At 38.0% G+C, this 20583-nt stretch overlaps 2 protein-coding genes across 3 annotated transcripts in view; both read left to right on the forward strand.

Moving 5' to 3' along the window:
- Nucleotides 1-964: 964 nt before the first annotated feature.
- Nucleotides 965-19233, forward strand: LOC134791717 (hydroxysteroid dehydrogenase-like protein 2). Of its 2 annotated transcripts, none has more exons than XM_063762835.1 (12): nucleotides 965-1143; nucleotides 1216-1379; nucleotides 2291-2382; nucleotides 4548-4669; nucleotides 5508-5594; nucleotides 6835-6953; nucleotides 7444-7540; nucleotides 8438-8532; nucleotides 12572-12645; nucleotides 15059-15167; nucleotides 17491-17619; nucleotides 18521-19233. In XM_063762835.1, the coding sequence occupies exons 1-12, from the start codon at nucleotides 1121-1123 to the stop codon at nucleotides 18628-18630; spliced, it is 1221 nt and encodes a 406-aa protein (XP_063618905.1). In that variant the 5' UTR covers nucleotides 965-1120; the 3' UTR covers nucleotides 18631-19233. The 2 variants fall into 2 exon arrangements, with proteins under 2 accessions (XP_063618905.1, XP_063618904.1); XM_063762834.1 differs by lacking the exon at nucleotides 12572-12645 and adding an exon at nucleotides 10218-10336 and having other exon boundaries at nucleotides 966-1143.
- Nucleotides 19234-19812: 579 nt separating this feature from the next.
- Nucleotides 19813-20583, forward strand: part of LOC134791696 (adenylosuccinate lyase) — a 69132-nt gene continuing 68361 nt past the window's right edge. Inside the window, exon 1 of the mRNA XM_063762800.1 lies at nucleotides 19813-20125. Coding sequence (XP_063618870.1) covers nucleotides 19958-20125 — 168 coding nt within the window. The 5' untranslated portion in view covers nucleotides 19813-19957. The remainder of the gene's footprint in view (nucleotides 20126-20583) is intronic.

Below are 20583 nucleotides of genomic sequence, written 5' to 3' on the forward strand. Positions count from 1 at the left end.
CCTCAAAAAAATAAAAAAAATACTATCACTATCAGCGAAGAGCGCCTGAATAGCTTAGCTCTTCTTAATATAAAGTTGGTCAAGCAGATCTTGTCAGTAGAAAAAGGCGGCAAATTTGAAAAATGTAGGCGCGAAGGGACTTCGTCTCATAGAAAATTTGAATTTCGCGCCTTTTTCTACTGACATGATTTGCTTGACTGTCTATAGAAGCTGAGCTGACAAACGTTTTAAATCACGACAGCGTCATTGGTGATTTTGTCAACCAATTTGTACATAGGAAAACAATGTAAATGCCTATGTGAGTAAATGGTAAATGTTTAGTTTTTTTTATTTCACACCCCAAAGATACTTGTTGCAGGTTTTTTTTTCTTAAATAAAATACTTTATCGTCACTGATGAAGGGGGGCGGCAAATCAAAATGGCACGGGGCGCCAAATTTGTAAATACGCTTCTCTCCACTATACAGGATTCTCACTGTTCAGTGCTTATCTGATTGTGATCATGCACTCTAATTGAAATAAATTACATGCAATGACTTGAACTCTCAGCGGAAGTTCTAGTACTCTATCTACCTACATCTTTGGTGGTTGTAAAATAAGTAATGTCGCAACAAGCGACTAGTCCGTACTATAGAAATGAGGAAGCTTACACTCGGAACATACCTATAGGTCACCCACTCCCATCCCATGCATCGTGGCATCGGTAAGAACAAGTATGAATATCCAGCAACCCGTGTGATGCTCCACTGGAACAAGCAATGTACCTATTTGTAACTAGCGCCTTGTACTAGCACTAGTAGCCCGCGTTTATTTATACTTTTCAGTTCACTATGTGCAAGCATTTAACAAAACCACAAAAATTAAATATTCAGTAAACTACATTACACGTTTTGGAACGGGTTCAACCATGTATACGTCATCTAAATCGTTTGACAGCTGACAGCGTCATATTTGTTTTTGACGTCGCTCTTGTCGCTAACTTCGCTTCAGTCCAATCATTTTTCAATAAACGGGACTAAATTTGTCGAGTACAGCCAAATTACTTTATCAGTAAGCCCGCTATATAATACCTTAATCTCTGACAAAACACTTTAGTTGTAAAAGGATCAAGACGAGACAAAATGAGTTTGGTAGCTAACACCGGGTGAGTGAAATGATGGAAAACAATCCGTATTGACGTTGGCGTTCTACTTTCTTCTAATCGTTTAAATTTTAGGAAACTAGCGGGACGTACGCTGTTTATAACGGGTGCTTCCCGTGGTATTGGCAAGGCCATCGCCCTCAAAGCAGCTAAGGATGGTGCTAATGTGGTGGTCGCGGCGAAAACGGCTGAGCCGCATCCCAAGCTACCAGGCACTATTTACACCGCTGCAGAAGAAAGTAAGACCATAAACACCACTCCTTAGTTTTAAAGTGCTTAAGAAAGAGGCCTGCTTCATTTAGATAACAAAAAAATGTTCATAAAGCAGATTTTGTTGAAAGTTTATTTTTCTGTTACTTTGGACTTTGTACTGTAACTGTGTAGGGCGCGTTGATACTTCGCCAAGTAATATTTTATAGAAGTTTATTTACGTTTTTGTAAATATGTGTATTCATTTTTTAGTGTTAGTATCAAAATTATTGTTTATAAAATATTAGCATTGATAATAAGTTAACATATAATGTTTAGATTTTAGAGCTATCATATTATAATACATAATATCTATTAATATCAGGCAAATTTTTGGCTTAGACTGGTGGAATGACAAAAATTTCACCTGACATTATAGTACGTTTTTTTTAGCATTAGAAAGAACTTGAAAGAAAACAAGCAATCTTGACATGTCTTTTAATCGAAAAACACTTTTTAAAAATTAATAACTATTACTTATGAAAGCAGAAGAATATAAATGATCGTATTAGATTCATAATTGTTACATATTTGCCGTAAATTATTTTAAAAATGTGTTTATCAATTAAAAGACACATCAAGATTGTTTACCTTATTTCTAATGCTAAAAAAACGAACTATAGCTTTACTTTAATAAGTCTCATTTATCTTGTGTAAGCAAAAATCTATACAGTATTTGTATACCTATAGTAATAGAAAATGGATTTTTACATCACAACACTCAGCGCCACTTGCACCATCCCACTAACCTGGGGTTAACCGGTTAAAACGTTAACCCAGGGTCAAATTGTACTGGTAACCATGGCAACTCCAGCTTTAACCGGTTAAACCCGGGCTAATGAATGGTGCAAGTGGCCCCTTAGGGCCACTAATCTATTAATGATTTCTTATATTCTTGTAGTTGAGGCGTTAGGCGGTAAGGCCCTGCCATGCATTGTGGATGTCAGGGACGAGAAAACAGTGCAAAAGGCGATAGATGATGCTGTTAAAAAGGTAATTTGACCATTATATTTTCATTAACCATATACATAAAAATTTAATCTAACACAATTGAACCACTAAAAGGGTAGCACTTATTCTCCCTCAATCAAAATAAATTAATCTTAACAAATATGCATGTAAGATGGGTGTACAGTCACCTGCAATAATATGTTACACAACGAAGGCCTCAAAAATATCAGACACAATCATATTTGTAGAGCCATAAGAGCATGTCACATATTTTTGCAGCCTTCGAAAAGTAACATTATTGCAGGTGACTGTACAGTTGTGTCCTTCTTGAGAATGCTACAACACCATTGTATTTTTCATATGATGTTACCGTGTTACAAATAAATTTTTGAATGGTCCCTGATTACTATGGGAAATATTCTTGAACGAGAATGCTTCCCATACAAAACTGAGAATATTCTTGAAATGGCACCAATCTAGATTGGTGCAGTAAGAAAGTTAAATTTATTTTGCCATGATTATGCTCTTGACTGATTTTCCATGACATGCAAGTGTTATATAGGTACAATAAAATGGACTTTGGTCCGATTTATGCTATAGCACATATCAATGGTGTTTACTAATAATAGCATACTAAGTACATTATAATTATGATGATTGATGTCAGCTGAGCTGCCCTTTTGTCATGTGTTATCATACAGTCATGGAAACTGGTTCCACCAGTTTTCTATTTTATTGTAAAAGAAACGGCTTTAAATGATGGTCACTTATTTGTTTCATGGCACAAACAAGATATATGGTAGATGGATTAGATTGTATGTTTACATTACATGTTCAAATATAAATTTCTGTGTATTTAATTAAGTATTTATATATTACATATATTGTTGTCTGAGTCCACAACACAAGCCTTCTTGAGCTTACTGTGGGCTTAGTCAATTTGTCTAAAAATGTACTATAATATTTATTTATTATTTATTTAAATTGGTTTCAAAGAAATTGTTCACCAAAAGCCACTAGGCACTATTTATATTCCAATATTTAATATTGTATTTTAGGACCATAGTCCTTTAGCTTAGACCAGTAGGGATAGATTGGCCCTAAGAGTTTCAATGGGATCTGGGTGGTCTGACCAAAAGGGTGGGCATTTGCCACGAAGTCTAAGGGACTGATAAATCACGTAAAGCTAGGGGCAGGGGGTCGGATGAAAATCACGATGGGGATGAGTCTAGATAAATATCGAATAATAAATAATGTATTGCTTTCTTTTAGACCGTTTGCACGTTTTCCTTCATATCAAGTTAAATTTTTGTTTTATTGTTGAACAAACGAACAACCTTTTCAAACTGACAGATTGGCAAAACCAAAAACTTTTACCGATCTTACCAGGTTACCAGATTCTAAATTCAAATCGTTGATTAAAGCAAAAACGAATTATGCGAGCGTATTGCGCGATTATATCATAAAATATGATGTTTGGCAATGATAACATCCTGAAAATTATACAGTATGAATAACTTGTGGAACATTACTTACCTAGTGTTTTCCTGTGCAGAAATTTGATTTATTATATTACTTAATTAATCTAATTAACACATGGGACGGGATAACTTGGATGCATTCTACCCAAAATGGGGGAAAATGCCAATGAGAGAGTCGAGTGGAAAAAAAGAGGGGAGGCCTTTGTACAGCAGTGGGACACTAAAATAGGCTAATTCAAAATAATTAACACAGGAAAACACTTACTGTAAGTAATGTTCATATTACGCATATAAATTATAAGACGTCGGTTAACTGTTTTGAAAACTCGCTAAGTTTCTTCCCGAGGGTCGCATGGTTTAAAAAATTTAATGTAAAATATGAATGTGTTGATGATGTTTTATGGAAGGGTGGCGCCAAAATATAGGGGCCAAATTTGTATTAAAAATATGTCATGATTTATGGACAAGCCCTAAGGGCTATTTGTACCAAGCCGAGGCCCTATCGTGACAAATGAATATCGAAATTTCGTTTTATCTGCCTCTATATCGCTCTTGCATATTCGAGCGATAGAGATGATCAAAAAATTTATTCGAGTGGTCTAACTCCTCTAAGTGTTAATTTCTTAGATATCTTGAAAAGCCGCATTTGCAGGTCGAAATTGCCGCCGTGTGCCGATCCCTGATTTAAGTAAATACATTATATATATATAAAATCTTCTGTTTCAGTTCAACGGGATCGACATTCTCATCAACAATGCATCTGCTATCTCTCTCACGGACACGCCCAACACCGACATGAAGAGATACGACCTCATGCACTCCATTAACACCAGGGGCACCTTTTTGGCGTAAGATTTTTACAACTTTTGTTTTTTTGTACAATACGTAATTTTTTTTATTGTATTATCGACTGTACCACAATTTGGCACATAAAGTTACTAGACAATAAAGGTGAGAATCCTATAAACATTATTTTATAACATCTTATATTAGAGCCGATCAATATATAGTGTACCCTCGTACGGACAAACTTTATCCTAAGGTTAGGGTCTATAAATCCATAAAAAGAGTACTAAAAAAAGTCTGATAAATGATATAAACCTTTTGAACGCCAAACGGCGCATCCATTTGCCGTGCCACTGACGCCACAGGGGTAAAATTTAGTATTGTGAATAAATAATGCTAACCTAAAAGTGGGGTGTTTTTCAGTAGATTTTCATCAAAAAACGATCGACGTCAAATGCCGCCTTTGGCGTCGTCACGATTTTGCGTTGACGTCAATTGCCGTCTGTGGCGTTCAAAAGGTTAAGAGAAATGTCTGCAATGTAATAATTTAATGAAACATCATCATCGTCATTATTCTTAAGAGCCTGGCTCTTGTCGGTGGATTAATCGCCATTCCGTTCTTCTCTCTGCCACTGTTTTGAGCTCCTGATATGTCACTATGTTGATTTTCTCTTTGGCCTGGTCCAAATACGCACGTCTCGGTCTTCCTCTGCCTCTCTGTTTTTCTATTCTTCCTTCAATTACACACTTTATGTAAGTATCGTGGCGTATCAGGTGCCCCAACGTGTTTCCCCTTCTGTTTTCAATTGTTCTCAGCAGAGATCTCTTCTCACCTACCAAATTTAATACTTCCGTATTTGTTTAAATAATGTAACATCAAAAGAAAATGTATGTTTCCAGGTCGAAGCTCTGCTTGCCGCATCTGAAGAACAGCAACCACGCGCACATCCTCAACCTGTCGCCGCCGCTCAACATGAACCCCTTCTGGTGAGACACTCACTACAATCGAAATTATAATGATTTACATACATAAAAAAAGTAAAAAAGCTTAACTATATAATCTCTCACGGCCCAATGTGCATTACGATGTACACGTCCGTTTCAATCTAATTGGAACATTTCATAAACCAAATAAAGAAACATTTATTTTGTTTTGTTGCATTCTCAAACAAACGATTCATCATCCTAATTTATTATACAACATGGTTTGATTTAAAAATATAGATTTTTTTATGGTCGACTGGCCGGAGATTACTTTTGGTACCACTGAAGCATTCTGTATATACCTAATACCTATAAAAAGATAATAATTGCATATAAGTTACTTGACTTATGTAGATAGGTAGATAGAATACTCTATATTGGTACACCTCAGTAAAAAGGTACAAAAGAAAATAACAATTGATTAAATGTAGAGGCAGACAACAGGCGGTCTTGTGTAATTAGTGTGCAAAGGTTAACACGTTACTAACAGATTCACATCTGTTAGATGTTGTTTTACATTAAAAATCATGAAGTTTTTGAGTAATAAAATAACATACCTATACGTCTACCACCAGTTTTGACATTGACATAACGCTCACGTCTACGTAATTTACTTTCTGTGCATCTCGCTTGCACTAATATGCGAGTACGAGCGAGATGCATAGAAAGTAAGTTACGTAGACGTGAGCGTATATGTCAATGTCAAAACTGATGGTAGACGTACAAGTATATACAGTAATAACCTTGAAATAAATGAATACCTAAGTAATGTGAAATAAGTGACATTCATATTTTTACGAATGACACAACTAAGCATTTTGCATTGCCACGGGAAGGTTATCATTATAACAGTCTATGTACTGTACGCATCTACCTATGTATCTTGATTAAGTACATGTGCAATGATAACCGTTTGTAAGTCGGTAACAAGTAATAGATTTCTTTAAGCTTTTCGCGTACGGACTTTCTTCTTACGACCGTAATATAAAATCTAATAATTTTACGCGATATTTGCTGGTTTAAATCTTGCCTGCAAGTTAAAGCCTGACCAGGAATGTATGATCACGCGCCATGTTGCGGAATTTCATTGGAACTAATATTTTCTTACTATACTGAATTGTTACCCTATACATAAGAATAACAGCGCCCTCTTGACAATGATCATTTATTACTGGCCAGGCTTTAAGTTCTTCTACTGTACATTTCTGCTATCTCATATTTAAATATTGGCTTTGTTTCGCAGGTTCGCAACGCACGTAGCGTACACGATGGCCAAGTACGGCATGTCGATGTGCGTGCTGGGCATGAGCCACGAGTTCAAGCCGTTCAACATCGGCGTCAATGCGCTCTGGCCCATGACTGGTTAGTAAACTTCGAACATTACATCTTAATGGGCTACTTGCGAGACAGCAGAACCACCAGGAGAGTTGTCATTGGCCGCGGCATCTTGGCAGATGTTTGTCACATTTTGTTACAGTATCTTCTGTGTCGACTGAGTTAGTTGGTAGTGCCAGTGCATCGTCTGATCACTCTTCAAAACCACACTAAGGCATTTAAATTCAACACGCTAATTTGTGGTAGTTATCAGCATTTTCAATAAAGAGCCACCTACCAAGCGTGTTAATAGAACATTGTATACAATTTCTTCTAACAAACTATTCCGCTATGTCCCCTGGCTGGCAGGACAGAATAATAACACGAAATAGTTTATTCGTCCACAAGAACCACATATCAATTTAATGTTCTTAGAAATAGAGCACCTCAATCTATACCATTTTGTAGAAATAAAGTATCTTTTTTTGTACCATTTTGTAGAAAGAAGTATACTCTGTACCATTTTGTTCTGTCGCAGGCATCGCCACGGCCGCCATCGAGATGCTGACAGGCGACGTGTCGACGAGCCGCAAGCCCGAAATCGTTTCCGATGCTGCTTACTTCATGCTTTGCCAGTAAGTAATTATTTTCTTGTCAAAAATCAACATTTTACTTATGAGTACAGTTCGAACACGAGGTTCAAAGTGAAACAATATGTCACCTCATTTGCCACGCCTCCCCGCCTTATGTTTTACACGACGTTTACCCGAACGTTTTTGGTCTTCGAACTTTACTTGGAAAATATCTAGGATATTTTTGTCAGTGAACCTTAACTGCTTGTTAACTTTCGTACCAGCATTCATACACACAATGTTTCACCTAACACTTGAAACTGTTTCACTGCAGTGTCAGCTGCGAAGAGTTAAACTTTGCGCATTTAAACTATCTAAATGAACACAAAATATAACCTCTTCTTTAACCTTTTGACCGTCAAAAACGTGAAATGACGCACGGCTACAACCCAATATCAACCTTCGTGCATTCTAATAAGGTTCTCTATGACGCTCCGCTGTCCAAAGAGGTTAGCTCTTTTCTGTGTAAGAGCGTTTGCACATTGTCCGATCCGATATCGTATGTAGGATCCTACACCCGCGTAGTCAGGCCGAGGGGCGCGCCCGGGCGCCGTCACGCACACTACAATAAACATTATGCATACACATACGCACACAAACAAATATTATCGATCCGACAACTGACGGGGGGCTCCGACAGGGCTGAATTTATCGGAAGCGCCTTTCCGATATCGGATGTCAGAAGGCGCCTATGACAAAAACAGCTGCAGGAGAGTGCCATTGGCATTAAGTCCGCCTTCTTTGCGTTATTTATCGTTTTTTAGTAAAAAATATTTCGTTAAATGCAGAAATAAATACAGAGAAACATATAGGTATCTTCCATTTTACTTCCTTCCGACATCCGATATCGGGTCGGACAATGTGAAAATGCTGTAACATGCGTACATATTTTTTGTACAGAGACCCGAAGACCTACACAGGCAACTTCGCCATCGACGAAGATGTCGTGAAGAAAGCTGGAGTCACCGATCTCACACCATACGCGTGCGATCCTAGTAAGTTATCATATTGATCGTATTTCATGTTACCTTTTCTTGACGTACCTTATGGTCGGGTTACTTCCAGAGTGTAGCTTTGACCCATATGAAATCCATATATGGAAGGGTCTAATAAGGAATATAAAAACGTGAACGGTTTGCTAAAATCGGTTGGTTTCAGTTAGGGAATGCAAATCGGTTATTTTCGGTTATTTTTTGTATGGAAATTATCGGTTATTAACCGAAACCGCGGTTATTTCCATACAAAAAATAACCGATTTGCATTCCCTAGTTTCAGTAGATGCAAAATTTCAATACAATAATAAAACTTGCATCGAGCTCCCAATGGCCTAAAGGGGTAAAGAGTAACCCGGCCTGATGGTACTCTAAGGCCTCATTCACACGAGTACTTTTACAAGGCTCGTAAAAAAAAGTTTGAATGACACTAATGGATAAGTACATCTGTATTTAATTATTCACACGATAGCGGTGGCGCTTTTTATCAAGCGTTGTTGGATTTTCTACTTTAAGCGTTGGTCGTGAAATCGAATTTAGCATGCGGACGGATTCAAGCGCTTTTTTAACGAGCGTTGAAGAAGCGCTCGTGCGAATGAGGCCTAAGTGTTGTCTGACTTTGAACGCTTTTGTGTACGAATTAGAGTCCTACCATGATCTAAAATGCATATCTGCCCTCCTAAGCTAAAAAGCGGTATTTGCATTTAATTTTCATTGAAAATACGTCCTTCCCTCCTAAGCTAAAAGGACGTATTTTCAAATATCGCTTCTTAGCTTAGGAGGGCAGATAATGATTTCGATGTTCGCGCCATATACTTTGGTCCCATTTCTCATCTCTCTTTGCCTACATTTTATACAAGTTTTATTGCTATTTCTGCAAAATTACAGTTTGAAATCATACATAGCAAAGAAAAAACGACATTAATTCGTACGAAGATGCGTAAAGGGTGGTATTCCATCTATCCAATATATTTATACGATTCATTGCGTCTCACTCTCTCATTAAACAAAATGTGAGACAAAATACACATCGGATAAAGAAATTGGACAGGTGGAAATACCACCCTAAACTACTGACAGAAGACATTATTATCAAACTATCGTATGTTATCACTAATTTAAACGTGCCTAAAATGTGATACCGATTGTATTCTGCTAACTAAGTGTACATATACATGGTTTTCAATAAGTAAAAGTGGATATCATGAGCCATCTCATATTAGAAATAGGTAAAATTGAGCCTAAAATGTAATGTGGGTTTATCATTATACTTACTAATCGAGTAAAAATAATATATATGTTAGATAGGCCATCATACTTACAAAAATGAGCATAGACATTTGGGTTTTCATTTATATAGAAGTAATTTATTACTAAAACAGGATCATTAAATTTAAATTATATAAATCGCCTCTCAGGTTGTCCGCTCTGTAGGTTGTTTTATTTCATGGTAATTATTTTCATTATCAACTTAGAGAACCTGAAGTGTAGTGTAGAAAAAACCTCAGTAGTTCTGTTCGCCGAGAATTTAACAAGCGAAAATGCACCTATGTGTGTTGACACCGTATCTTCTGTAAATACTTTACTAAACGGTGTCTGTAAAGTCTGTTGCCCCTATTAATGAATTTTTAACGCGTTGTTAGCTTGTCCATTTAACCCATAAGTAAATTGATTAATTTTGACCCCAGAGAACGCCAATAACCTCCTGCTGGACGGGTTCATTGACTCCCCGCTGGCCATGAAACAGCACTCGGTCGTGACTGCCTCCGTCAGGCGGTACCATACCTCCGCCGTGCGATATGAGAAGGTTGGTGCCCCTGTCTTTAATATACTATCTGCGAACCAAACTGGGTCATAAAACGACCGGGGTCATAAACCTTTTCTCATTTGTACTTTCGCGGTCATAGGTAGAGTGAGAAATAGTTATATGACCCCGGGCGTCAGTTTGGTTTGCGGACAGTATAGGCGGGTTTACTCCGTGTCCAATGTTTAAAGCTCTGGCTTCCTAGGATAGCGGTGCCGTCCATATTTAGTCGTATTATTTTATATGGAGACGGCCGCTATATGACGGCACCGCTATCCTAGGAAAACAGAGCTTTACGTGTGATAACGCTTGTATACACTCGAGAGAACACCAATAACTGCTAGACAGGTTTTGAATAGCACTCGGTCGTGACTGCCTCCGCCTGGCGGTACCATACCTCCGCCGTGCGCTTTGAGAAGGTTGGTGCCCCTGTCTTAACTAAACTATCCGCGAACCAAACTAACGACCGGGGTCGTAAAACTTTTCTCATTCGTACTTTCGCGGTCGTAGGTAGAGTGAGAGAGATGGTGATATGACCCTGGTCAGTTTGATTTGCGGATAATATTGGCATGTTTATACCGTGTCGAATGTTTTACGTGTGATAACGCTTGTATACACTCGAGAGAACGCCAATAACTGCTAGACAGGTTTGAAATAGGACTCGGTCCGCTCGGTCGTGACTGTCTCCGCCAGGCGGTACCTTACTTCCGCCGTGCGATTTGATAAGGTTGGTGCCCCTGTCTTTATTAGGCCGTGTTTGCACCGTAGAATGCTTTATGTGCGATAACGCCTTAACACTTGAGAGAACGCCAATAACTGCTAGACGGGTTCTCCGCTGGCCATGAAACTGCACTCGGTCGTGACAGCATCCGCCAGGAGGTAGGTACATACCATGCCTCTGGCGTGCGCTTTGAGAAGGTTGGGGCCGTTATAAACTAGTCTTGAGTCTTATGTGATTATTTCACCGTAGTAAAATGTAAATCATCTGTCACATTGTTGTGCCAATGTAGCATGAGTTCCGTTCTCGCGCGCGAGTCCATACTTGACGATGTATGAAGTCGCGCGCGAGAACGCAACTCATGCTAGCAGGTATAGAGTTGAATTTAAAAAGCGTCAACTTCGTATCGTGTTAGGCATTAAAAAATCTTATATCTATAACAACATACAAAGGCAGTCGTAATATTTTGCGGACTATGTAATTATTGCAGAGGAGGAAAGCGTGAGGCCGTATGTAGGAAATCTAATGGCTTTAGTTATTTTTAATTAGTATATAAATACACCGTGTTTTTTTTTGATGTCCGTTAATTTCAAGGGTGCATTCCTGAGCTTAAATCAAGTAACTTTCTCAAAGACACCGATGTTCTAATTAAGTCCATTTCGGAGATAATCCATAATTTATTTTTTTCCTATAAGGCCTCTACAAGCGTGTACACTTGCCTTAGGGCCGGCTTACATATTGATTAGTGTTTAGAATGAGTTCATACATTTGCTACTAAACTTAAGTACAATCTCGGTCGATTGATGTACGAAATGACATTGATATGTCACAGATTTCAATTGTTTGGTTGAGTTAAATGTAATGCCCGTGTTACAACAACGCTATATGCTACATTTAATTACTTTTTAAACAAAAAAAAAACAAAAAAGAAAACAAAAAAAAATTTTTTTTTTGAAAATTAACTATGCCATTTAGTTCTTATAAACGTACTAAACTATACCCCGAAGTTAACGGAATTCAATAAAAACACGGTGTATAACAATCATCTGCGCACAATATTAATTTTACCTTCATTATTTATTAACACTCATGGGTATATTCCCATTTGGCCCCGGCGGGCACAGATGGAAATAGGTGCATTCATATGAATCATTTGTATTTGTCCCCGCATCATGTATGGCGGCGCGGCGGTCATGTGGGGCGGGGACAAATGGGAATATACCCACTACCTACTACGTCTAAAAACTCATATATGGCTTCTAATTCTTACAGTATAGCACAGGGCTTGAAATATTTGATAGTAAAATACACGATAGGCCGAAAAAGAGCACTGTGCAAGTTATAACAACTTAAAAATTAAAAAAAAATATTGCTCAATATTTGTATATCTTTATAAATGTCACTGTCTAAGTTATGGAAATCTGCTACTAATAAGCAGAATAAATGTTTGTGTTCGTCCCATATTTGTCAAACTAAAAAAAAAGCACAATTTTGAAATTGGACCGTCTATTTGTTTACAGGTAACATAGATAATCTGTTACCCGATTTCTTTTTGGACGTGCCCGGCTCACCTTCTGCGCAGACCGCGAAAAAGGTGTGATTATCTTACAAAATATTAATTTATTATGTTTAATAAAATGCATGCCTAAAATTATTTCCTTCAACTCCTACCTTAACCTGTTACCTTAATAAACCTGCATATGGCCTCACCGCTGCTGCTGGCGGGAATATAATAATATATTACTATATATTTATTGTAGAATAGATATTAAATCATCGGCTAAAGTCGCTAACCTCGTAAGTCTCGTAACTCAATTTCAAGGAAATTAGTAATTGCTACCTTAGCCAACACTACATAAGGTCGCAAAACTCGTAACTGCTCCGGAGGAGTTGCGAGGTTTGCGACTTTAGCCGACGAAATATTAAAACTAATCATGATGGCGCTAATGCTGGGTCGTACACCGCATCAGACAATGACAGTTGCCTAATAGCAAGCCCAGTTTGATTCACCAGCAGCATATTAGAAGAACGACCCAGTGTAATTGGGTGAATCAACTTTTTCTTGTCACTCGTTTCCATGGTTACGGTCTTACGGTCGCCTGGATCACTTTTTATATCTGGTTTTATGGAATTTAAAATTACCAACATACATTCTTATGGCAGTTATAAGCCCTTTTCATAATGGGTCATCTACTTTTCTAACCAACTATGTTACTACTGTCGCTGGCTGACGGAAGAGAATATAAAAAAAGTTGATCCACCCAATTGCACCTTAAGGACTTAGGTAGGTAGATAGCGAGAGTAGGGCTAATGAAAGGTAAACTTACAGAATATTACCTATATAATACACCAGGGGACGTTAAAACTATCAGTACTGGACTTCTTATTATTGTCGAGGTTCCTTTTGTCATATAGGTATGTAGGTCATTATACGGGATGCCCAATAAATCGAGCTCCTTTGCATATGAATTAGTAAAGAACAGCATTTCATGATTGTTAAACTGGGTTGAAAATCAACACGCAAAAAAAAACATGCCATTCTAATGACCACAGACAATAAGAAATTTAAAAGATAAAAAATGTAAAAATATATACCCGGTAACAAATGTAACAATCCGGTATCAAACATTTTATTGCCTGGATTATGATATCGCTTACAGAATATCGATAAAGCTTGCCTTCTCTGACATTGGCGACCTCCCGATAAGCGCTTAAACATTGGGATAAACAACTCATTATGTCCAGGCATTTTTGTATGCCGTTGCGTTTGCCAGGCATTTTATCTTAGCCATAAAACTTTATCTAATGATTTACTAAAGAGTTGATTATAGTCAATCCGCTAATAGAACGATACAGATTAACACATACTGCTACTGTAAAACTTATTCAAGACATTATGCGAGGCGTGTTCTCTGCTACATTATTGCACCAGTATCGTTTGGCGTTCATTCGCTCGGTGTGGACACATCATAAGGCGATGTACAGTAATACCTATTTATATTTACTACTATGTGTGTAGGTATTACTAGGTATGTATGCGTGTTTTATTATGTTGGTAGTGATCGATAATCTAGTTACTTTTTGATGACAATGATGACAACTATTTTATGTTTTATTTGAGTTTATGTTGAGTTAAAGGAATAGTTTCAAGGGAGATGGTCAATTAAGGTCCATTAATCCATATTACCTTTTATTAATAATTTAATTTGATGATTTAACGATTCCTTTAACTATGCTACCATAAAAATGAAATATTATATTTATAATAGAGTTAGACCAAGAAAAGTCTGCAACAATTTTGACAGCACACGCAGTGCAAGTGTTATTTTGAACGTCAAACTTTTATGAAATTATTATATAACGTATAAATAACACTTGCAATGCGCATGCTATCAAAATGTTTGCAGACTTTTCTTGGTCTAACTCTAGTTGATGATCGACGTCGAGCAACTAATGAAACAATCCCGATAATCTGTCCGTGATCGATCGTCATTTGTTAAGGCATTGATTGGCTTGAACACCAATAACCCATGGGCCACGATACACACGGTTCAAGCGTGCACTGAGCGTCGCTGAGGCGTGAGGGCGTCCGCTAGCTGGCGCGGTTGCAAGGAGCGGATGAGCGGGTTAACGAACAATAGAGCAACGCTAACGCTGCGTCTTACGTAAGCGAACAACTCGTGAACGCGACGGTGCGGCGCGGCGGGCCCAAGGCGTTCGCGTTCGCAACGTGATCGCCCACGTAGGACACTTCTATAGGTATCAAAGGATTGATTCACCCCGCGCCGCATCGCTTCGCTTGGCGTTCGCGTGTTGTTCGCCTACGAAGTACGCTGCGTAACTGACGCGGACGCGTGCGACGAATTTTCCTACAATGGCACCCGCGTGCGTGCGCCTGCTCCTTGCACCTTGCGGCGGACGCCCTAGAGAGAGAGTGTTGCAACTGCAAATGTCCGCTTGAAAATTGCAATGTGTTCAGTTTAATTGATTTTCTGTTTGTGTTGTAGGAGGGCAAGCCCGAAGGACAGATCCCCACATTGTTTGCGGCTATCGGCAAGAGCCTGTCACCTGATTTGGTCAAGAAGACGCAAGCCATTTACCAGTTCAATGTCAAAGGTATGTCGACTGAGTTGGTACAATACCGTAAAATCACCCAACTACAGACCAGTATTACCACTATGGTCCAAATTAAAATACAAAACGATAATCAAGGCTCGGAAACCGCTTATGTTTCCAAACCGCTATCATGTACTTGGCGCAAAACCTTTTAATTTCGGTTTCGCTCGAAAAACCCTTATTTAGAAACCGGTTTTTAGAATAACATTTCCATAAAATTATGGTCATATTAACCGGTTTAGAACGATAAAAACCGGTTTCTTCCTATGTCGGTGACGTCGGAGTCTATGTTTACGTGGCACAGTGTTTTATAGAAGCCAAAAAAGTGACATCCTCATTTTATTGCAAATTACTGAAGTTTAGATCATTACAAATGCGAGACTAAAACTCCCGCGTGTCCAATTTGCATAGTTTTTGTGTAATACATTTTTGAAGATCGTGTTTTAGGCCCCCGGATTTTACGAAAAACGTTAATAATTTGCAAATTATTTTGTAAACTTTCCGTTGTTTAGTGCTATTGGATAAACCATTCAAAGACGCAAATTTAGTGGCAATTGTGACTTCTCTAGGTATATTGGTTATAAAGATATTAATGAATTTATTGTTTTTGGTTTTCATTTTTTTTCTTCCATGTTCCGCCGTAGTAGGAGCCCATATTTGTATGACAGCTTCATTTATATGTCTTCTATCCACCCTATTTTTTACAAGACCTAATTCCGTGGAACATTCAAGTAATCATCGTAACACTTTATATCCGGGTTATCCGGCCGCTAGGGTTGGCACTTCGGTATTTTTATTTATACGCCATTTTCTTGGGGATATCTGGTTTCGAGTTCATATGGAAGAAAATGTGATCCCACTGCTTCGAGAACTGATTTAGTAAGTACCTATCAGGCAAGTGAGAGTCGGGTTCGCATACGAAGGATCTAAAAAAAAATTACCATGTCATTGTCAGTGTACAATGACACGGATCCTCAATGTGCAACTCCAACTCGTACTTGACCCTAACTTTATTTAATTTATATTAAATTGGCGTCACGATCGAGAACACCATACTCGTAAATCGGATAGGATAAAAACAATGTCTGATTTGTTTCACAGAGCACTAGTCTCATCAGATCCAGTAATTTCCGAATAACGGATGTGACAGAGAATAAAATATATTAAAAAACGTCCCCTACCATCTGCCGCAGTAGCTTTATTGAAAGCACCGCAATCACCACAGGCACAGGAATCTCAGGAGGAAATCCCAACACCAACATCCGAGTTCTGTCCAGACGACAGTTATTACGAGGTGGAAGATGGGGCAGAGAGCCTCGAAGTAGAAAATTATGACCCGACCTGATGAGCCGACTAAACAGATATATACAGCAGTGTTTCACCTTACTGCATGGTAATGAGGTCCAAAAGTGTATACGTCTCTTTGTAGTCGACTGTGATACAGCTAACGACCAAAATGTAAATATTATCTACCCTAATTATAAAGAGGAAGAATTTGTAAGTTATCTATAGCTAATAAATTACTAAATCTTAAAAAAAACTTATTATTTTATATGTGTAGGTTTTTATTAACATATTAAAGCTTATTTTTACCACCCATAAAAGTGCTATACTGTGTATACAGCGTTAATATTATATCAGGGTGAACCCGGATATTGGTAGTGGCAGCCCTGACCGAAAATTTTAATTGGCTTTAAATTCAATCTTCCACGGAATTAGGTCTTGTAAAAAATAGTGTAGATAGAAGACGTATAAATGAAGCTGTCACACAAATATGGGCTCCTACTACGGCGGAACATGGAAGAAAAAAAATGAAAACCAAAAACAATAAATTCATTAATATATTTGTAACCAATATACCTAGAGATGTCACAATTGCCTCTAAATTTGCGTCTTCGAACGGTTTATCTAATAGTACTAAACAACGGAAAATTCATAAAACGATTTGTATTTTTTTTTTAAGTTTTTCGTAATATCCGGGTGCCTAAAACACGATTTTCAAAAAAATATTACACAAAAACTACGCAAATTGGACACGCGGGAGTTTTAGTCTCGCATTTGTAATGATCTAAACTTCAGTAATTTGCAATAAAATGAGGATGTCACTTTTTTGGCTTCTATAAAACACTGTGCGTGGCACACCACCAAGCCGGCCGGGAGTCTCGACGCTCGTCGAATAAACCGATTTATTTAGGTTTCAATAAAGTTCTTAAAACGTTCGCATTCTTATGAAAAGTCCAAGAGAAAACCGAAATAAACCGGTAAATACCGGTATTTTATAAACTGGTTCCGAGCCTTACTAATGATTATTGTTATGTTCTAGGTAAAGAAGAGGGCGTATGGCACATCGACCTTAAGAACGGAGATGGCGCCTGCGGCCAGGGCGAGCCCAAGAGCCCGCCCGATGCGACGCTCACCATGGACAGTGGCAACTTCTCAGACATGTTTGCTGGTACTTAACACCACAATCACTACAACCACATAATAAATAATAGTACTACCGTACAGAAAGGAAACTGCCTACAAAACCGAAGTTTGACAGCGGCACAGAATAAATAATAGTACTAGGTACAGAAGACTCACTCTCTAACAAAACGCGTCTGTTACGATCAGCACAGATATGGCCGCTAGGTGGCGACAGCGCCACACGCGGCTTGTGGCTTACCCCAAAATTGGGGCGGAACGGATGTACTTTTAGCTACCTGTACCAAAGCGACGAAATCGTGGAGTGAGCCACGCCTGACAGCGGTTCAGGGACGAATCATGCTGGCCCTTTCTAATGTATGGCACTTTCCCTTTCGGCTATTTAGGGTTGTCAATATTCAAGTCATTATGTATCTTATCTGTGGTCGTGCACGCAAAGGGACGTCAGGTTGTACCAACCCTAATAATTGCTCCCAGCAATGCTGAGCTGAACGGAGCCGAGTTTGCCCGAAGCGAGGAGTTTCGCACCCCTGCTACAACATATTATAAAACAAAGTCCCCCGCCGCGTTTGTCTGTATGTATGTATGATCGCGATAAACTCAAAAACTACTGAACGGATATTCAAGCGGTTTTCACCTATCAATAGAGTGATCTTGAGGAAGGTTTAGGTGTATAATTTGTTAAGGTTTTGTGTAACCCGTTGAAGCCGGGGCAGTACGGTTACCATCAGTTTGTCACTGACATAAACGCCGTCGAGAACGTAATTTACTTTCTATACATCTCGCTCGCACTCGCATATTAGTGCAAACGGAACGTATAGAAAGTAAATTACGTTCTCGACAGCGTTTATGTCAGTGACAAACTGACGGTAACCGTATAGGTCGCTATAATTTTTTTAATAGTTAATTTGTTAAAACATTGTTAACAGGCAAGCTGAAGCCGGCCACCGCGTTCATGATGGGCAAGCTCAAAATCAAGGGAGACCTGCAGAAGGCCATGAAGCTCGAGAAGATGATGAAATCCCTCCAGAAGAAGTAACTTTGCCAAAGTCCCGTTCAATGTTAGGCTTCCCACACACTGACAATCATTGTCGAGCATATCAAATTTGTCAAAGTCCTTTTAACTAATTTGACGATTCAAATTAGTTACCATTTCTGACTTAACATATTCGCTGCGGCAATAGTGTTAAGCAATGCAATGCATGCAATGTATTGCATGGGGTCTGTCGATCCCATCTCGCAGTGAACGTGTTAAGCATAAAAAATATACTGATACCTATTCATTGATTGATTGATATTTCACTTTAGTGGAAAATAACCATGCTCTCATTAATATTAAACTGAAATTGGATATTTATTATATAAATGACTCCGAGTCCAGTATAATTTGCAGTATATGTTGCAAACTCAAAGAATAGACTGTATTGTGTATTAAAAATCATTGTATATTTTTAGAAGATATTTTGTCACATTGTATATGTTTGAAACCTATGTACATATAAAAGTCATTGGAGTAACTTCTATAGTGTTGTGCCTTGTCTTTGTACATATGTAAGTCACTGCCAAACGTGGCGCGAGATGTATTGGATTTTTTATTAATATAAGAAATGTAATATTATGAATAAAAAGGTGCTGTTTAAAATGTTTATTTATTTATTCACACTCTGCTTTACAGGTTGACTTATTTATTTCAGTAGTAGTAGCAAAAAATCTGTTATTTAATTATTTGTGCTTAGACAGCAAAAGTATTAATTAATAACTGTAACTGTACACACATACTCATATATTAAATATAAATGGGACCTCTATATATAGATTGGATCAATTAATTCTTATCTTATATTATGACAATGTTTAATGAGTTGTTTGTTATCTGTTATTTTCCATGGGTGGGGCTTGAGACTGTTTCTCAATCACATTGCGTCATTATTACTACTCGTATTACTAAAATAGACTAGTTACCTAGGTTCTTAAACACTGATCAAGCAAAATTCCCTTGCAGTTTTCGCCGGCCCCTTTAACCCCATGCAGACTGGCTAGCTCAGAATCAAAGTTAATAGTGTCATAATCATAAGTTTGTCTTCTCATTATAAACTATAATAACTTAAGTATCAAATCTATTACCTTACCTATTATATTTGTTACTAAATGTATTGGCAATAATAAACCAACAATAGAACACTATTTTCTATTTCGTCAATATTCTTACGTCAGTCTACGAGAGCAGCGATAACCTTGTTATCACAATTGAATTCTCCCGCCATCTGATCGACCTTGGAGGTTATTTCGATTGTTATTCAGTGAACTGACAGCTGCGGTGTCTAACGTTACAACAGTTCCAATAATTCTCTAAATATCCATTCAAAATGTTCACCATCGACGCTCCCGTGGAGCTTCAGGGTACAGAATATTGCAATTACCGGTCACCACTCAGCACCAGATATGCATCGAAAGAAATGCAGTACAATTTCAGTGACCAAAAGAAGTTTTCAACTTGGCGCAAACTTTGGATTTACTTGGCGAAAGCTGAAAAGGTAGGACTATTTCTAAGATTATCAAGTAGCTTTGCAGGTTGAGTAGTTAATTTTTGACTTTTGTTTATTTATACCCATTGCTTTGAGGTTAGAAAATAAATGAAAAAATACGACGAAGATGCCACAGATTATACTATAACTTCGCAGGGAGGAAGTAAGACACGTAACTTACGAACATTTTGGTCCTAATGTTGGTCAGCCTGATTTTGGTTTATTTATTATCTCATCGTTGTTTAAATTGTTTTCTTGGGCAATTTTAGCATACAATCACATACATCATACATTTTAGCCCCCTGCTGTGTCGTGAGAATAAATCGTGTTGTTACCAGGGATGACCATTGACCAGTATCGAGAAATTTTGAGGTGTTTCCTCACGTTAGTTAATGGGATGGACCTAAGTGAAAGTATTGAATTATAAATATTTGAAAACATAATATTTTTTTAATGAGATTTGTAAT

Source organism: Cydia splendana, chromosome 6, assembly GCF_910591565.1.
Source record: "Cydia splendana chromosome 6, ilCydSple1.2, whole genome shotgun sequence".
Lineage (NCBI taxonomy): Eukaryota > Metazoa > Arthropoda > Insecta > Lepidoptera > Tortricidae > Cydia > Cydia splendana.